Source organism: Scardinius erythrophthalmus (genome assembly GCF_964197995.2).
Source record: "Scardinius erythrophthalmus genome assembly, chromosome: 5".
In the NCBI taxonomy this organism is placed as follows: Eukaryota; Metazoa; Chordata; class Actinopteri; order Cypriniformes; family Leuciscidae; genus Scardinius; species Scardinius erythrophthalmus.
In genome coordinates this window covers 22,737,467-22,756,051 of record NC_138225.1, presented here as the reverse complement: position 1 = coordinate 22,756,051, position 18,585 = coordinate 22,737,467, and the positions used below count along the sequence as shown (strand labels likewise).

Sequence of the window (18,585 nt, the reverse complement as noted above, 5' to 3'; positions counted from 1 at the left end):
TGTTTTTTGTTGTTGTTGTTGTTGTTGTTGTTGTTTTTTTACCCAATTTTTTTAATTTATTTTTTCAGGACATTTTATGGTGGGTTTATTTATTTATTGTTTGTGATTATCTCAAAAGAACCTACATCTTTGGAATCCCTCAGTAAAAAAAGCAAATGTTGCCAGACAGTTAATCACTTATTCCAGCTATAATAATATCAATAATAATAATAATAATAATAATAATAATAATAATTAAATCGTTTATTTTAATAATTATAATTAGTTAACATTTTGTAATAATGTCTTCAACATTAATCCAAGTGTTTGGAGCTGGGTATTTTGGCGCGCTCTGCTGTACCGGTAGTTGTCAGTAGAGACGCCGCTCCCTCCCGTCCCCGTCCCGCTGCCGCCTCTCTCAGGTAGGGCCTCAGACAGAGCGAAGATGGCGACGGACAAACAGAAACATGAAGGCAGGGTGAAAATTGGACATTATATTCTTGGAGACACGCTAGGAGTGGGAACGTTTGGAAAAGTCAAAGGTAAAACTGTCCCAGATGTTTTGGGTTATTGCTGTAGTAAAGACGGTAAAGCTAAACGAGATGGTCGAGTCTTTAAATGCGGCTAAAGCAGCAGCAGCAGCACTTGTTGGCTAATAACAGTGTAACGTTAGTCATGAAACAAACATTAGCCTAAACAACGGAGCTCTCTGCGTTTGTCGCTGTTGATAGTGTCAGCCGATCGATGCTTCCGTTGTTTTCTGAATAGTCGCACGCATGCGTTTGTGTTTGTGTGGTTTCTGGTTTGTAGATGGATTGGTCGCAGCTAACATGGTTAGCTTCACGGTTTATGGAGTGATTATTAGTGCTCTGAAGTTGCAGTTGGTGGGGACTGATGGATGCGCTCGTGCACAGGCCAAACGCCAACCGCAGATGCAGCTTTCAGAAAGTCTGTCAACATGACGAGAGAAATTAGTTATTTGTCAAAACTCAGTTTGCATGCTGTGAGTAAGATGAATTAAAATGATCGTGTTTTTGTAACTTAATTAATCCAGAATGTAGCCTACTGTATATTCCTGCCAGGTTAATGACATTCGTATTAGTCAGGCTAGGTTTATCTTATATATAGGGCTGCAACAACTAATCGATAATAATAGATAACGAAATTTATTATGGTTTAATCACTCCTGCGCAGGGAAATCATCCGCCAGTCACGTGACTTTATAGTAGCGAACAACGCATATCTATGGGTAATATGCATCTTTTATTTCGTTTGACTCTATTGTGGTGCTCAAGCTTTAGAATGGAATGTGTATATTTTAAACCATTATTTTCACATGTATAACAGCCTACATAAATTATTTAGTTTGCACACTGTTTGAAGGACAACAGCAGGCAGGATGAACAAACTTTCTCTAAAATAATTTATTTTTAAATCTGTTTAATTGAAGACAGAATCAACAGATTAGTTTAAATATTTGTAACCCTACTTATGACTAACCTTGCCCAGAAGCACTCAGCAGTTGATGGCATTTCTAAAATCCCATTCTTTCTCAATCATGTCCCCCCCCCCCACAAAGTCTGATGCAATAATGAAATGCCTGCTGAACAACAGTGAGAAAATAGTAAATCATGGCTTCCAGCTTGTTGTGCCCCTCAGAGCAATGCAATTATTGAATCGTCAATGAATCTTACTGTATTGTGTGGGGCAATACATGATGCCAACCTTTCAAGAAAGGAAGTATGTTGTTTAAGGCGAATATTTCATAAATAAGGGTCTTTGGGAAACAGAGAAGTTGATACATGTACATTGCTGACAAAACATGGAAACTACTAATAGTGCTCTGTTAGGGCTACGGGGTCTAGGACACTCACACACACAGTTCCCTCTGCATGACTGGGTGTTGTGTTAATGCATAACTAGAGCAGTCTAGTTAAAGCAGGCAGGCTGTTTTAAATGTTGCAAGTTGACTGAAACCATATACAGCTTCTGGGAACAGTTCAAACTTCAATGTACAGCTTACAGAACTTACTAATGCAGAAAAATCCAGCCTTATCAGAAGCTGGTTTGCAAGGCATTTGTCCATATAAAAACAGTACATGGACACATTTAATAGATGCGGCGCACTTTACACATTACTGGCACTGTAATGTTAATGCACGCTTCAAAGTTGTTGACTCCTTTACATCACACATTCTGCTTTTCAGCAGTTTGACAGTATTTTAGTGTCATTTATCCTCAACCCAGGGCAGTACCAAAGTTGTATCTAATATATAAAAAACTTTTCTTTTTTTTTCTTTTTTTTTATTAGCATAAGCAACATTGGCTTAACAATCTGAAAACTGATTAGGCTGACAAGTAAAATGGACCTACTATGTAAACAACAGCAAACTAGTGATTTACCAGCATGGCACAAACACTGGGTGAATTAAAGTATTGGGCTAGTATTATATTGACAGATGAGTTTGTACAATTTGGACAGCAACAGCAAAAAATATACAGGAAATGCTTTTTGCTCTCTTTTTTTACATTGTAACTATGCATGATTACATGGTTGGTTGCATTTTATTATTTACAAAAAAAAAATATTTTTCCTTCTCAGAAGAGACATGCAACCCACCGGCATTGATTTTGAGTTAGAGTAAATGGGTTATTCTAGAAGATCTTCTTTAAAGATTGATAGGACAGTTGCTTCTACATTGAAGTCTTTTTCATAAATACATTGTGAATTTTATTGTATATTTTTCATTGACCTTCTATCTGTCTGTGCAGTTGGCCAGCATGAGTTGACCAAGCACCAGGTGGCGGTAAAGATTCTAAACCGGCAGAAGATTCGCAGTCTGGATGTGGTGGGGAAGATTCGACGTGAGATCCAGAACCTCAAACTCTTCCGCCACCCGCATATAATCAAACTGTGAGTAACATCCATGACCTATTTGTTAAGAACGTGTACCCTTGATCAGGGATGCACCGATGTACCGGGCCAATAAAAGCAATTATTTTCACTATCGGTCGATTTTTTTTAAAAACAGTCGATGATCAGAGCTGCTTATATCCTGTCAATCAAAAGGGGGCGGAAAAAACGTGTCAACTCATACTGTGTGTGAAGAAATATCTTGCATTGAATTCTAGCCTGTCTAAGGCTGTTAATAACGCATAAACAGTTCGAAAATATCAACGTTAAAGCAGGAATCTTTTTGTCTCTATGAATCACCCTTGGTTTAAGCCAGGGTTGTCAGGTACATGGTATTTCCCTACACCAAACATAATTTGTTGCGGTTATAATTCACCCGCAAAAAGCGTTGTGCTCTGTTACTTCTGATAAGAAACAGTCTTAGCTTTCAGATTCTGTCCATTTTATCACAAAATTCAAACAACAAATGGGGTTTTGACGCTCTTAAATGTGACTTGACAGATTGCTGTATTGCCTTAGTTCAGATGGCAGCGTGGAGCAAGTCTTTTCTTCCACTTAATATAGGATATAGCAACATGCATAAACATCAAAAAGTAGGGCTGGGCGATATGGTCAAGTTTTAACTTTATTTTGTTTTGATTTCCCTTCTGGGATTTGATCTGGATTTCCTCCTTGGGGTTAAAGTGCAATCAGAAACAACAGGCCAAAAAGACAAGATGGCAGGCCCTGCCTTTGTAAACAGTGAAAATGTAACATAACATAATACAAAATGGGTGGATTGGGATTGGGGGGATGTGTAAAAAAAAAAAAAAAAAGTGTATTGTGTTTGTCAAACATTTGGTAACTAAACTGAATTTTATTAAGTTTAGTGACAACAATGACTGGTATGCTACTGTTTTTATTATTGCTTGACACAAATTTCACAATTTCAATTCAATTCTTGTGATTTGATTCTGATCTTGATTCAATATCGATTCCTTTGGATAAATATTAGGTACAGTATATACGTTAATGTGTTATGTTAATTTTTCTCCAAAACAAAATATTTCACCTAATGCTGTAAACGTACAGAGCCCTGTCAGCTGTTATTATTATTAAAGGTTAAATATAACATCTCAAATGAAATATAATGCGTTTTTTTTTATAATAACAACGTTATAATACTTTAATGATATAGATATAAATATAATAAATATGAAATATTATCATATTTAGCAAAATTTTAAGTCCAACTAACATGCTATGGTAATTAAATGGCTTTCCTGAGGTAAATGTAATGTTACATGTCGTATTGTTCTCCAGCTGTTTTATGGACCTCTTTCTGTGGGTGAAAAACACTGATCGATCGATTTTATGAAATTTCGGTAAGTTGAACTGTATCTTTCAAATGACCTATTGATCATTTGTGTGTTTTTACTGTTAACTAGTAGTAAAGAGTAACAGATGATCTGTTCACGTGCCGCTTGAACTGAGATCTGTCAGCAATCTGTCACGTCAAATTTACAAGTGCCAAAACGGTGTTTATTGTTTGAATTTCGTAATGAATTGTAAATTTAAGTATTTATAAAAACTACCTTATGTGCAACTGTTTTTATTTGAGTGTAATTATTATATATGAAAATAAATACCAGTTCAATATAATAGTTTGGGCTAATTCTAACCTCTAATATTATAGCAAGTTACCAAATGAGTAGCCTAGAAATCTAGATGCACCCTAGCGGCAGCAAAATGTATTTCGCAGCCAGGGTAGTCTAGACACTCTCAATAAACCTTCTAGCTACAAAAACCCAAATTGGGTCAGGCCAATCACGTCGTGTATAGAGTAGGCGGGGCGGGCTTAACATATGACGACAGAGTTGCGACGGTTACCTGGCTGCCACTTGAAAACAAAGAATGACGGCTGCTGATGGAGAACAACGGTCTTTCGAATCGGCTTTGGCCGCGACTCTGGAGGACTTGGAGTTAAGTTTTTCTTTGAGAAAAGAGCAAAGAACGGCACTTAAGTCATTCTTAAAAAAAGGAAGATGTGTTCGTCAGATATATGGCAAAAGTTGAATCTATCAACTAGCTCCGCTGTAGGGAAAACGCTCTGGTTGGTTGAAGCGCTGTCCTATTGCGTGCAGAGGGAATTTGAAAGACAGCCGTTTATCCCGCCCCTCGGATTGAGCCGTGACTATGGTGAGTTTCCAGACCTAACATCTTGATGTAGGTCTGGCTTGCCAGGCTACCAAATGAGAGGGTTCCCTGTAAAGTTAACAGCATTATTTGGCAGAGTTTTTCTTTTTTTTCTCAATTGTATCGGCAGATAAAGTTAGTGTCTGTGTATCTCTTCCCTTGATTTAGAGGCTTTAGCGGATTTGTTTTTCTCAAATTGATCATTTTTTCCCTTCATTCCCTTTCTCTCGTTTCCCCTGCAATGAAAAATCACCAAACGCATTTCTGTTTCTCTGGCAGATTCATTCCCTCTGAATTCTAATTCACAGATAATGCAGTATTTTATTTAGGGGCTAGAATGCGCACCTATTTGGCCTACAGATAATCATTTTGAGTTTATTTTATTTTTTATGTATATCTATCCCAGAGTCATAAGTAAAAGAGGAACAAACTTGATGTGCGTGTGAATGAGACCCAGCATCTGTAGACTGGTTTTGCTTCTCTGGTGACCATGCTTCTATTTTTCCTCTTTTTTCTTTTGTGGCATGGAATGAGGCAAGGCAGTCACAGAATTAAAGTGGATGGAAAAGAGAAGGGAGGATTTTCATTTCCTCCCATTATAGAGAATCAGAAAATCTTTGTCTTTCATGTTCTGAACATTTTTTTTCTGTCTGTCTCCTTGATTTTGGTCTGTGTATTTACGTGTGAGCTGTTTGTCTGTTGATGTTTTATTTTTAGGTCAGTGTCAATAATAAAGACACATACCTTTACCCTGGCCAGATAATACAAGGAAGTGTCGAAGCTATCCAGACTTGCTCCAAAACCATTAGGGATTCATTGACATTTTCCATAAAAATGAATAGTGAATAGTTTATTGTTTATTTTATTTTATTATTCAGTAAATATACACACATAAAAAAATAGTAAGTGTACAATCTAGCATTACTAATGCAATCTAGCATTAAAAACCTAACTGTTAAAATATGCCTAAATTCATCACTCAACCAGTACAAGAAAGGAAATGTGTTTTCTTGTTTAGAGTGTTGTAGATCTTAAAAGCTTTACATTTACATTTCAGATGTTTTCATCATTCAGATGAATTTTGCTGTGACTGCAGAAGCAAACACATGTATTCTTTACAAATTTCAGCTTTTTTGTTGTTGTTGTGTTTTGTTTGGCAGTTACCAAGTCATCAGCACACCAACAGACATCTTCATGGTAATGGAATATGTTTCAGGAGGAGAACTCTTCGACTACATCTGTAAAAATGGAAAGGTACAGCTTTTTAATTTGTAGGTTATGATTAAGACTGGAAAATGAATTGCTTATATTGATGATAAAAACAATCAACTGTTCATTTAATTGTTGTATAGTTGAGTCTTTTGTGCTGTCACTGGAGAACCTCCATCAGTGATGCCACCTAAGTGTAGTAAAAAATGCAATACGCTGATTTCACGCAGCCGTTATTTTGAAATCGAAAGCGAGGCTCCGGTGGGAAGAAAACCGGAAGTGTCGCCTTTAATCATAGGAGAGTCGTGAATGCGATGGCGTATTGTCGTGTTTAATGATGTTTTGTCAATTCTATAACTGTACATACATTTCTTTCATACTTTAGACTATATACAGTGAAATTCATTTATAAATAAAATATTTTTTTTATATTATTCAGAAAGTAAAAAAAGAAGCAGGAATGAACTATATAAATATCCTATATTGGATATTAACATCCAAAAGTGTAAATCGCGGCAGCAGCTTTAGGTTGGTAGTCCAAAGCCATTGTTGTTTATCTTTACTTCCGGGGTTTTTCCCACCGGAGCCTCACTTTCGATTTCAAAATGGCGGCTGCGTGAAATCAGCGTATACAGTGAAAAAAAAAAACATTTACTTTTTTGAAATTATATCATCTTATAATTCAAGCATTTCAGTTTTGCAAAGCAGAGTCCAGCAGGAAGTGAGAGATTAAATGCCACTGTAATTGCTAAAGCATCATAGTTCTGCTGAAAGAGGAAGTACAATCTAGGGATGTGGGCAATGACCAACTCCATCAATGGTGAAATGGAAATTTTGCAACAGACTAGTGTAACCCCCCCTCGACCCCGGAGGCAGTCTTTATATCCCACTATTTGAATTAGTTAATCTATGAATGCCGCTAAAACAGGTCAAATACATACTTAGATCACCACAAAAAGGAAAATTCTGTCATTAATTACTCACCATCATGTCATTCCAACCCATAAGACTTCCGTTCATCTTCAGAACACAAATGAAGATCTTTTTGACGAAATTGAAATCTGAGAGCTTTCTGTCCCTCCAAAGACAGCTACACAACTGACACTTCATAAAGAGATTGTAAAACTAATCCATATGAATTGAGCAGTTTAGTCCAAATTTTCTGAAGACACACAATCACTTTATATGATGAACAGTGTGAATTTAGGCTTTTATTCACATATAAACATTCATCAACTCACACATCAGTCTGAGCTTCAGCAAAAACCTATGAGGTTCATTCTCACGTATTATGCAGCACGTTTGAGCTTCAGCAAGAGGTTTGTTCTCGCACGTCAAGCAGGTTCGGTTGAGCAAAGCTCCGGTTTATGTTCGCTGATCAAAGTTTATATGTGAATAAAAGCCTAAATTCAATCTGTTCATCATATAAAGCACTTGTGTCTCTTCAGAAAAATTTGGACTAAACCACTCAATTCATATGGATTAGTTTTACGATCTTTTTATGAACTTTTTGAAGCATCAAAGTGGTATTTGCGTAGAAGTCTAGACAGAAAGCTCTCAGATTTAATTTGTGTTCCTACGATGAACGAAAGTGTTATGGGTTTGAAATGACATAAGGGTGAGTAATCAATGACCGAATTAAAAATTTTGGGTAAACTAACCCTTTAAGCGTTCACTTAAAATATGTTAGCCATAGACATTTATTCAAATCAACTGAATCAATAGGACCAAAAAGTTCAAACCTTATAATCTATTATAAACAGATTTCCTCAAATATTAGTTTGTCCACATAAGTCACTCAGCACATTATGGCATTGTTGTTCGTTTCCACGGCAAACACTTTTCTATTTATCAAAGAATCCTAGAAAAATAATAATAATTGTAATTATATTTCACAATAATATAGTTTTAACTGTATTTTTGATCAAATAAATGCAGCCTGGGTGAACATAAGACTAATAAGAAATAAAAAAATCTTTCCAACCCCAAACATTTGAACAGTGGTGTATATCAGGGTCCATGAAATCGGCACAGTAAGTTGCAACAGGGGAACATTAAATGCAGAATGTTCAGTTTAGGCCACATGGGAGATATTAAAATAATACATGGTCCTGTCTCTCTGGTCAGTTGGATGAGAAGGAAAGCAGGCGGCTGTTCCAGCAAATCATCTCAGGGGTGGATTACTGCCACAGACATATGGTGGTGCACAGAGACCTCAAGCCTGAGAATGTCCTGCTGGATGCGCACATGAACGCCAAGATTGCAGACTTTGGTATGTGAACTCTTCATATTTGTGAAACATGGTGGTTGTTTTAATGTTTATATCATAAGCTATACAGACTTCGACTTTTCCTCATGCAGGCTTGTCAAACATGATGTCGGATGGAGAATTCTTGAGGACGAGTTGCGGCTCTCCTAATTATGCTGCTCCGGAAGTCATCTCTGGAAGGTACTTTTTAACTCTGTGGCTGTAATTTTTATTTTATTTTTAATTATTATATATATATATATATATATATTTTTTTTTTTTTAAATGATTTCCTCAAAAACCTGCTCTCATCCTCTAAGATGATGCCCTGTGCGGTTTCAAATGGCTTTGTAAAGTTCATTCAGATTATCTCTTGACGGATCTTGCTGTTCTGATCCAGGTTATACGCAGGCCCTGAGGTGGACATCTGGAGCAGCGGAGTGATTTTGTATGCCCTGTTGTGCGGAACGCTGCCGTTTGACGACGACCACGTGCCAACACTGTTCAAGAAGATCTGTGATGGAATCTTCTTCACGCCTCAGTACCTGAACCCCTCCGTTATTAGCCTTTTGAAACACATGCTCCAAGTGGACCCCATGAAGAGAGCCACCATCAAAGAGATCCGGTCAGAAACTACACCAAGCACTGTCTATTTCATTTAGTAATTCCATAACTATTAGGATGTGGAGAGTAAGATTTGTAAAAGTCCAAATCAACATTATCTCTCTTTATCTGTTCATTGCTCTCCATTCTCAGGGATGATGAGTGGTTCAAGCTAGATCTCCCCAAGTATCTGTTCCCGGAGGACGCTGCTTACAGTAGTAATATGATTGATGAGGAGGCGCTGAAGGAGGTGTGTGAGAAGTTTGAGTGCACTGAGGAGGAGGTGCTCAACTGCTTGTACAGGTTTGTGCTAATTTATTTATTTTAATCTGTAATGGGCAACTCGTTCTTGACCGTCACATAAAGAGGATCACATTCACAAACAAACTGTTTGAATTAGATTCTTTATTTATGCAGAAATGATTTATTACAAAAATAACACCATGTCAAGAGGTTTAAACAATAACAGGAAAAATAGTAATCCATTGGAGTGACAAACATCAATAAGCATTAAACAAAAGAAAAAACAGCAAGTTGGCGCAAATGACTTCTCCGGAGAACAGTTCCTTAAGAGGAAGTACTGTTGAGAAGGACACCATACACTTTTATACTCTCCACCCACAAATCAATCAATTAACAATGAAGTCTTCCACAGGTCCTGCCAATCACATTTCAACACCATACTGTCCCCAGGAGGCAGAATGTGGAAAATGGGGCCATAACACCTCTCCTCAAAAAGATTCTGCAATGAATCCAACAAAAAAATGTCATTCCTCTCTTTCTCTGCCAAATAAGACAGATGACAGGGCAAATCAGTAAGAATTTCAGAGTTGTTAAGGCGTCCATCTACTTTCCCCTGAGAATATTCAGCAGATAATTATTAACTGAAAGGCGCTTAGCTATAGTGTAAGGTCCTTTAAACTTAGCTTGAAAAGCAAACTTTGCCAAAAAGTTGTTGCATTTTAGTTTGAGATTTACACAACTTCTTTTGAGCAACAGCTTGTGCCTCATAAAGTCTACAGCGAAACCCACTCACGTAGTCTACAACATTTTCGGGAGGCTTTGAGGTCTGCCATTCATCAGCTAAAATAGCAGTAGGTCATCATACTGTATGCCCAAACACCAGTTCATTTGGATTAAAACCAATGCTGTCTTTGGTTACTTCGTATAGCCAATAACATCCACGGCAGGCCCTCTTCCCAATCAGTATCAAGTTTCACACAATATGATCTTAAGAGATTTCAAGGTTTGATGAAACCTTTCAAGAGCCCCCCGACTCTGTGGATGGTAAGCACTAGAAATATTGTGGGAAACTTGAAGTTGATGCAGGGCTTTTGAGAACTCTCGACATACTTGTCTTCGAACCCTTATCAGATTGAATTGCTTTGGGATACCAAAAATAGACAAGTTAGTGAGTGCTTTCAAGATATTAGTATTGATGGACCTTAATGGGTAAGCTGCAGGATAACGGGTAGTCTGGCACATTATTGTAAGACGATAATGATGACCAGTCCTAGACCGTGGCAAAGGACCAACACAGTCAATCTTGTTCTAAAAACTGAAAACTTTCGCATAATCCGTTTTTCAGACCCCGGTATGACCAGCAAGTCCTTGATGAGCCAATTGCAATATAGGTTCTCTAAGTGTAAGGGAACTACAATCTGTGTTTTAGGTTCCATCAAAGAATTTCCTACTTTTGACAAAGTCGACCATCTTCAAGGAAATGCGATTCAGAATGATTGTCGGATCCCTCCTTAGACCTTGCTGCAGAAAATAAAGGCTTAAGAATGTCGTGTGTCTTGTGCTGTAATTAACTCCTCTTGAGAGATCTGTAAAAAAAGGGGTTAGAGAACAACCATCAACATTAGAAAGGTCAGCACAACTAATATTCTCAGGAGTGAACATTAACCTCAGGTGTTTTAACAGATTCGATCATTGCTTTACACTAGATTCTTCCAGACACAAACACATCGTTAGATTCTGGTTTGCCTGAACTGACAAGGAAAAGAGGATATCATTTAGTGGAACCTCTACAACTTGATGTTCAGATAGTTGTTTAGCCATTGATCAAATGACTGCACAAGCTGGAAACAAATCAGGGAATTCTTCGTTGCCTTTTCAACCTCATATTTTATGGGTACAGATACTACTATCGGTGGAGCTACCACAATACTCTCTCCCTGAACATTCCCTCCCAGCTAAATCATTTCTTAAAATAAACGCAATTCCTGGCCCTGAAAGTGCCAAACGAACACCAACCGCAACATCACCAGATACTATCACTGAGGAAAGATGGATTCTGTGCAAAGGCACTTCAACAAACCACATGTCAAAACCTTGTACAAATACATGGGTTCTGGTTGTTGTTTCATATATGTGTTAGTTTTTCTAATATTTATCCTCCCCTGTTTTGCAGTCGCAATCACCAGGATCCTCTTGCTGTGGCCTATCACTTGATCATAGACAACCGCCGCATTATGAGTGAGGCCAAAGACTTCTATTTGGCCTCCAGCCCCCCAGACAGCTTTCTAGACGATCTGCCCGCTCATCACTCTGCTAAGATTCATCCTGAAAGAGTGCCATTCCTAGTGGCCGAGTCTCAACCGCGTCCTCGACACACGCTGGATGAGCTTAACCCCCAAAAGTCAAAGCATCTTGGTGTTCGGCGGGCAAAGTGGCACCTGGGAATCCGTAGCCAGAGCAGACCGAATGATATCATGAGTGAGGTCTGTCGTGCTATGAAGCAGCTGGATTATGAGTGGAAGGTAAGCATCTGTGCATGTGGTTTGATTTGGACTTCTCCGAATTCTCAGATCACTGCAGCATTTAAAGGGATAGTTCACCCAAAAATGAAAGTTGTCATAATTTACCGTCATGTCATCCTAAACCTGTTATGACTGACTGACCTCTACGGAACTCAAAAGAAGTTATTTTGAGCTTTTCAACTGAAATAAAAGTCATACAATAACAGTCAGTGGTGTCCAGCATAACTATTCCTTTAAGGCAAGTCATATGGCGATGCCATGTTTTGGAACAGATTATGTGAATAAATTGCATCCAGACAAAAAAACTGTTAGTCCGTTTAGGCCAGAATATACAAATTGCAGTAATAAAGGGTGGAGGAGTGGTAAAAATAGATAAATGGAGCGAATGCATGTCTTGCTATGCATTTTTTCTGCTTATCCTCCTGAGGTTCATGATCTTAGGGTAAATTCCATCTCTTCCTTGTGGGAAAGAGTTTTGGGGCTTCTGGTAAATTCTATAAATAGAAAAGACTTGACCGCTTTCTCTCTTTCTCACACGCGCACACACAAACTTACAGAGTAAGCAAATAGAATGTTAACAACAAACTTTACAGTATGGTATCTTCATATTTTGTTCATATAAGTTTTTTGAAATTTGTCTCTTGGCTGCATTTATCTTGGCTGTAGTTATGTTACATTTACAATTTAAAATAACAGTTTTTGGTAATTTTTTTAAAAAAAGTTTTATTTATTGCTGTGATGGCATTTGATAATTTTTTTCCAGGATTGTTTGATGAATAGAAAGCTCAAAAGAACAGCATTTTATTTAAAATAGAAATCTTTTGTAACATTTTAAATGTCTTTATTGTCACATTTGATCGATTTAGTGGGTCCTTGCTGAATAAATTATTATTGTTTTTTAAAATAACCTCAGACTTTTGAATGATTGTGTAAATTAAAGGTACACTGTGGAATTCTGGTCTCTGTTGACATCTATGGTTGAAACAAAATCACAGAGGATTGTTTTTTTTTTTTATGTCAGTTATGTTTATAGTAAGAGGAAATCCTATAAAAGGAATATCTATTAAATGTTGTCTGACAAAGTAATGTATCTGCCGCCGTCGTAGAAAGACCTTCTTTGATGTTAGCCTGTGGCTGAAGGCGTTATATGGTTTGTGTGTCTTAATTCAACTGGCTGAAGTTCAAGCATGTTTGACTGAGTGAGTCATCAGTTTTTGACGGAAATGGCCTTCGTCTTTGTTTATAAGAGCGTTCATTCTTTGTATTATCTCTTAGCGGCCTCTCTTATCAAGTTGAACAGTGTTTACTGCTGTTCAGGAGTATGCCATTCAGACCTCCTCAAAACAGTTCAAATGTTACAGTGCAATGAGCCTGTCGGCACAGTCCTTTTTAAAGTTAAATGCTGGTAAATATGAATGTCTTTTACAGTCAGATTTGTTAACTCTCCTCTTTTTTTTTTTCCTTTTTGGTTTGATAGGTAGTGAATCCTTATTACTTGCGAGTGCGGAGGAAGAACCCAGTCACTGGCATACATACAAAGATGAGCCTCCAGCTCTACCAGGTGGACAGCAGGACATATTTACTAGACTTCAGGAGCATAGATGGTAAAATTGTCACTCTTATGTGTAATTTTATTAAGTGTTTAGTTTTATTATTTGTTTATAACTGCTTTCATTTACCAATAACCAATAAAAAATTTAAAATAGACAATTACATAAAGTAGACAAGTACATAAAGTAGACAACATTATGAGTTTTGTAGTCAGTGGTATCTTATAAAATGTTTTTAAATGTAATATTTTTACTTAATATGTTGGAGCAATTATTGGATTGCCATTGTGGTGTTGTAGTTAATTACATAAGCAAGAAACTTAAAATTAAATTAAAATTTAAATAAAATATTTAATTTACTTCTGATTGATGTCTATTCTGCTAAAATCTCATGATCTGGCAACATACTGCTTAGGTAAACAAAGTTTCTTATTGTAAATAGGGGTTGCACAGACTAGTTGACTTTAATGCTCTGCCATGACTCTTTTAAGCTTGATGTCGTCATGGCCTATAGAGTGCGCTACAGGATAATAAATATTTGAGGTCCACTTTTACGCTCCATTTCCAACAGTCAACATGACAAATGCATACTGCGAGAGTCCTCCACAATACATGTTTGATTATACCATCTCGATGCTCAAAATTGATCAGGTGAATGCACGTTTTATGTATGCACAGCTTATTGTACATGCGAGTTAATCACCGTTCTAAACTAATGCTGCATTGTTACTCGCACACAGAAACATTCAGTTTGTATTTAGTTTGTATTTGTGTAATCTGAAATTTTTTGTCAACACTGTTCTGTGATTTATCAATAAAATAGCTTAGTAACTGAAAAGTTCTATCATATAATCTTAGTAATTAAAAACCACAACTTCACTATTATTAGAGACGCTGCCAGGAAGAATTAATTCACATGCAATCGCTCTCTCACTAATGCATTCATATACATGTAATAATCTTTACTGTGCTACTTTTTCTGTATCTGATTTAGAATGAGCAGAAGTGAGAAATATAACCCAAAGACAAAAGAACTGATAAAAAATAAGCTGTTAGTTATGTAGGAGCAATAGTCTTGAGAGCAGTGCACATTTGACATAGCTGCGCACAAGGCAACCAGCGTTCGAGTCTCAGCTTGAGGTTCAGGCTTATTTGTTCATTCATGACGTCATCAGCGACTAGTCGACGTTGACCTGACTTTCATCGCATAAATTTAGATTAAAAAAGTCTGAAGTCATTCAACCCCTAATTGTAAATGTTAAGAATTTTTTTTTTTTTTTTTTTTTTTTTTTTTATTGTTTTATTAACTGTTCTAAATGGAACCAGAACCATTAAAAGGAAAAATTCCCTACAATTCTCATCCCTGTTGTGGTGTGTTCTGGTGTGTTTTCTGCATACTTCACCATCTGATGTCTTCTATTACTTTCAGATGATATGATGGAAGTAAAATCAGGGACTGCCACGCCTCACCGCTCTGGCTCAGTCGGTAACTACCGGACTACCCTAAAGAACGAGAAAAATGAATGTGAGGACGCAACAAAGGGCGATGCGTCCGCACCCTCCACACCTCCGATATCTGGAGGGAAAGGGGTGGAAAGCTCTCTGGCTTCTTCTCTTACCTCCTCAGTGGATTCCACTGGGGGAGAGATCCTCCCCCGGCCGGGAAGTCACACCATAGAGTTCTTTGAGATGTGCGCCAACCTCATCAAGCTGCTAGCGCGATAACTTGTGGTTCCTCTGATGCCTTTCTCTCTCTCTCTCTCTCTCTCTCTCTCTCTCTCTCTCTCTCTCTCTCTCTCTCTCTCTCTCTCTCTCTCTCTCTCTCTCTCTCTCTCTCTCTCTCTCTCTCTCTCTCTCTCTCTCTCTCTCTCTCTCTCTCTCTCTCTCTCTCTCTCTCTCTCTCTCTCTCTCTCTCTCGTCTTCCTTCTCACTCTCTGGCTTGATTTCTCTTTCTTCTAGAATACTCTCTACCTCTTCATCCTCAGATGTCTGTCTTCATCCACAGCAGTCCTCCTATCTCTATTCTTTTGTCTCTCTTTTTCTCTCTCAGTGTCTTTAGAGCAATAAGCATGCAGACAGACTCATGACTCCATGCATCCCACTTGCATGAACAAGCTGAATGGTCTGTGGCCGTACAGTCGCCAGCATCAGCCTGTTTAAGGGGACTGAGAAAAGGTGCAAAAGGGAAAAGGATGGAGGTTGTTTTTTGTGCCACAGTCAAGGTGTCAGAAAGATTGCTAAGCCACTTTATAGTATCTATACTCTTTTAGAGATGGTTTTACAATTCTTTTTCGGGTTTTATAGCAAGTATTTCCTTGCAGAGAGTGAGGCATAGAGTTATACACTGAGCTAGCTGTACTGTACACAATGCTGTTGCAATTCTTGGTGGACCAAGAGATCTATAGAGAAAGAGCCCTTGTGGGCATGTGGGCCGACAAGTGAGACAAAGCGCTTTTGCACAGTTTTACCTGCAAGTTTTTGTAGACCAGTGTCATGACTGGTTATCCCATTGACACAGCCTACTGGGAAGGGCACTCGATTAAGAGGAGCCTACTTAAATAGCGGGCCACTGCTGGGACGGGCCAATTTAACATGGTGGGCACTTTAACGCAAAGGGACAACTTGATAAGTCAGCCTTTCTTAAGGAAGAGACCAATGTAAGACCCATTTATCCTGAGGGAGTGCAATGTTCTTGCCTCTGTTTCATAGATTTTTGTTTGTTTGTTTGTCACACCTTAGACTTTTTTTCTATTCGCTCACATTTTACATAAATTTAAGTATATAAAGAATTTAAACATGCATTCAGATTTATGTTTTTCAGTGCTTTAAATGGGGTTGTAGATTGTACTGAAATTGTGATATTGGACTGGATTTTTTTTTTTTAAAGAAATGTTTGATTATATCGCTGTAAGATGTTTTATTCCATACACTGCTTTATCAAAAACTTTTTTTTTTTACTATTATTTTAGTTGTTTTACAAAACAATGGTTGCTTCAACATTAAGTACTCCTTAAATCAAATGTTTCTGTACCCCCCTTCTTTAGCTTTCTTTGGCTTTCTTTCGTTTTTTTGTTTTAAATGTAGGCTACAAAGATAAGTGCCGCTGAGGTGTCCAATATAGTTAATCACCACAATGAATGAGTTTATGTATTAACTCATATATGCAGATATCCTTTAAAAATAATTGACAAACTGTGGCTGAGTGAGCCACATAGTTTTGTCTTATTCCTGTGTTTGAAAGCCAGTGTGAATTCATAATCTGAAAGATCTGAAAATCGGAAAGCTCCTCCTACATGCATGTGGCTTCATGTGCCATCGTAAGTCCACAAAGAAAGGTCAACATGTCAACATGAATAAAAAAAAAAAATTTACGTAGGAGCTTACTGACTGGAGAAATCCTCCTTCAGATCAGTTTTTTATGTTCCACAGAATGCAATGAAAACAATATGGTTTTTAAATAGTTTATTTGCCTGTCTGGAGCTCCAGCTGTTCAAATTGATTATATAATTAATAGTTTTTAAACAATAAATTCATACTTTTATTTGTTTGGCACAGCTCATTTACAAGTCATGTGATTTAAGCAAGAAGAATGTCTTAATGCACATTCTTACCACAAAGTATAACTTGATTGATGAGGATAACTTGATTGGTCCTAACAAATGCAGCAACATCATATTCTCAAAAAGAAAAAGGAAAAATGGGCCTGTAAATCTCTGATTTGACTGATGGAATTCTTGCGTATTTGTTACATGTTCATGTTTAGTTTCCTATATATATATATATTTAAAAAAAAAAAAGATTGTCTTTTTTGTTCAAATCTGCACTTCAACTGTCATTTCAAATTCTTTATCAATGAGACTTTAAAGCTAAAACTTGACAATCTATGCTTTGTAAGCCAGCTTAAGACAAATCCAGAGAAATTGTTTGGTTTTGCGCTGTCCCCTTTACCTTTTTTCTTTCTTTCGAAATGTATTTCCCCGCGCAGTAGTCTCATTCAAATGATTACTCTTCCTTATCATTAGGGAACAATTTCAGCCTTTGAAAACAAGTTTAGAAAATCTGTTGATGTACTTCTCTTAACTGCATTTATGTTGATTATCTGTGAAGAGATGCACCTGACAGAGGCTTGCCAATGTACATTTACAGAAAATTACTGATAATTTACAATTAAAAAGATGATTTGTAAATACAACTGCCTAATAAAATAATACACGAAGACAGGATTGTTCTGTGTCTTGTGAAAACATGGTGTATGTTGTGACTATTTATTTAAAAAAAAAAAAAGTTCATTATATCACTCTAATATGTACATTACTGTATGTGGGTAATATTTCACAACATTAGTTAATAACAGTAGTATTACATTAATAATACATTATATTAATTAAATTAAAATATATTAAACTTAGAATTACTTATATAATATATATATATATATATTCAGATGCAAAAACCTCTAAGTGCCATCTGAAATTTTCTTCTAGAATGATCATTTTTATCATGCTTGTTTATTTAAGTTCAGTGATTTCACTTAAATGGCAATTAATAGGTCATTTTCATTGCCATTTAAGTGAAATTACTGAACTTCATAAAAATGATCATTCTAGAAGAAAATTTCAGATGGCACTTAGAGGCTTTTGCATCTGAACTCTTCATATATATATATATATATATATATATATATATATATATAAATCATACAGGGAGGGACATGATATAATGAATGGGATGCAGAAAGTTTTCTGTGATTGGCAGGTTTAGGGTTAGGGGATAGAATATACAGTTTGTACAGTATAAAAATCATTTTGTCTATGGAAAGTCCCCATAAAACATGAAAGCGCTTGTGTGTGTGCGGTATATACCCAAGCCCAGTAGCTTTTCTGTAGACTTTTGCAGAACATAAGTTACAAGTATATACAGACATGACTTTCTCACTTTCTAAACTCCCCACTTTGAAAAATATTCACTTGAGTAAAAAGTAGGCATCTCCCTTATGCGCACATACAGGTCTATACTTCAAAAAAAAAAAAACTACCAGCAGAGGTCGCTGTAATCTTGAAAACATATGTTATAAGCGTTAACTGATAATGAACCTTTTCTGATTTCTAACTCCTTAATTTTTTTATAGGATCTGTCATGACC

At 36.9% G+C, this 18,585-nt stretch overlaps 1 protein-coding gene across 1 annotated transcript; it reads left to right on the top strand.

Annotated features, from left to right (window-relative positions):
- The first annotated feature begins 323 nt into the window (after positions 1-323).
- On the top strand, positions 324-17,666 carry prkaa1 (protein kinase, AMP-activated, alpha 1 catalytic subunit). The gene is made up of 10 exons (XM_081366525.1): positions 324-521; positions 2,752-2,893; positions 6,229-6,322; positions 8,405-8,549; positions 8,639-8,726; positions 8,926-9,150; positions 9,282-9,431; positions 11,545-11,893; positions 13,371-13,497; positions 14,873-17,666. The coding sequence occupies exons 1-10, from the start codon at positions 425-427 to the stop codon at positions 15,166-15,168; spliced, it is 1,713 nt and encodes a 570-aa protein (XP_081222651.1). The 5' UTR covers positions 324-424; the 3' UTR covers positions 15,169-17,666.
- The last annotated feature ends 919 nt before the right edge of the window (positions 17,667-18,585 follow it).

Bases quoted from the DNA above. Each gene is read 5' to 3' on its own strand.
- prkaa1 (XM_081366525.1), top strand. From the start codon at position 425: ATGGCGACGGACAAACAGAAACATGAAGGCAGGGTGAAAATTGGACAT. The intron at 8,727-8,925 runs GTACTTTTTAAC...GTTCTGATCCAG, and splicing joins CCGGAAGTCATCTCTGGAAG to GTTATACGCAGGCCCTGAGG. The intron at 11,894-13,370 runs GTAAGCATCTGT...TTGGTTTGATAG, and splicing joins AGCTGGATTATGAGTGGAAG to GTAGTGAATCCTTATTACTT.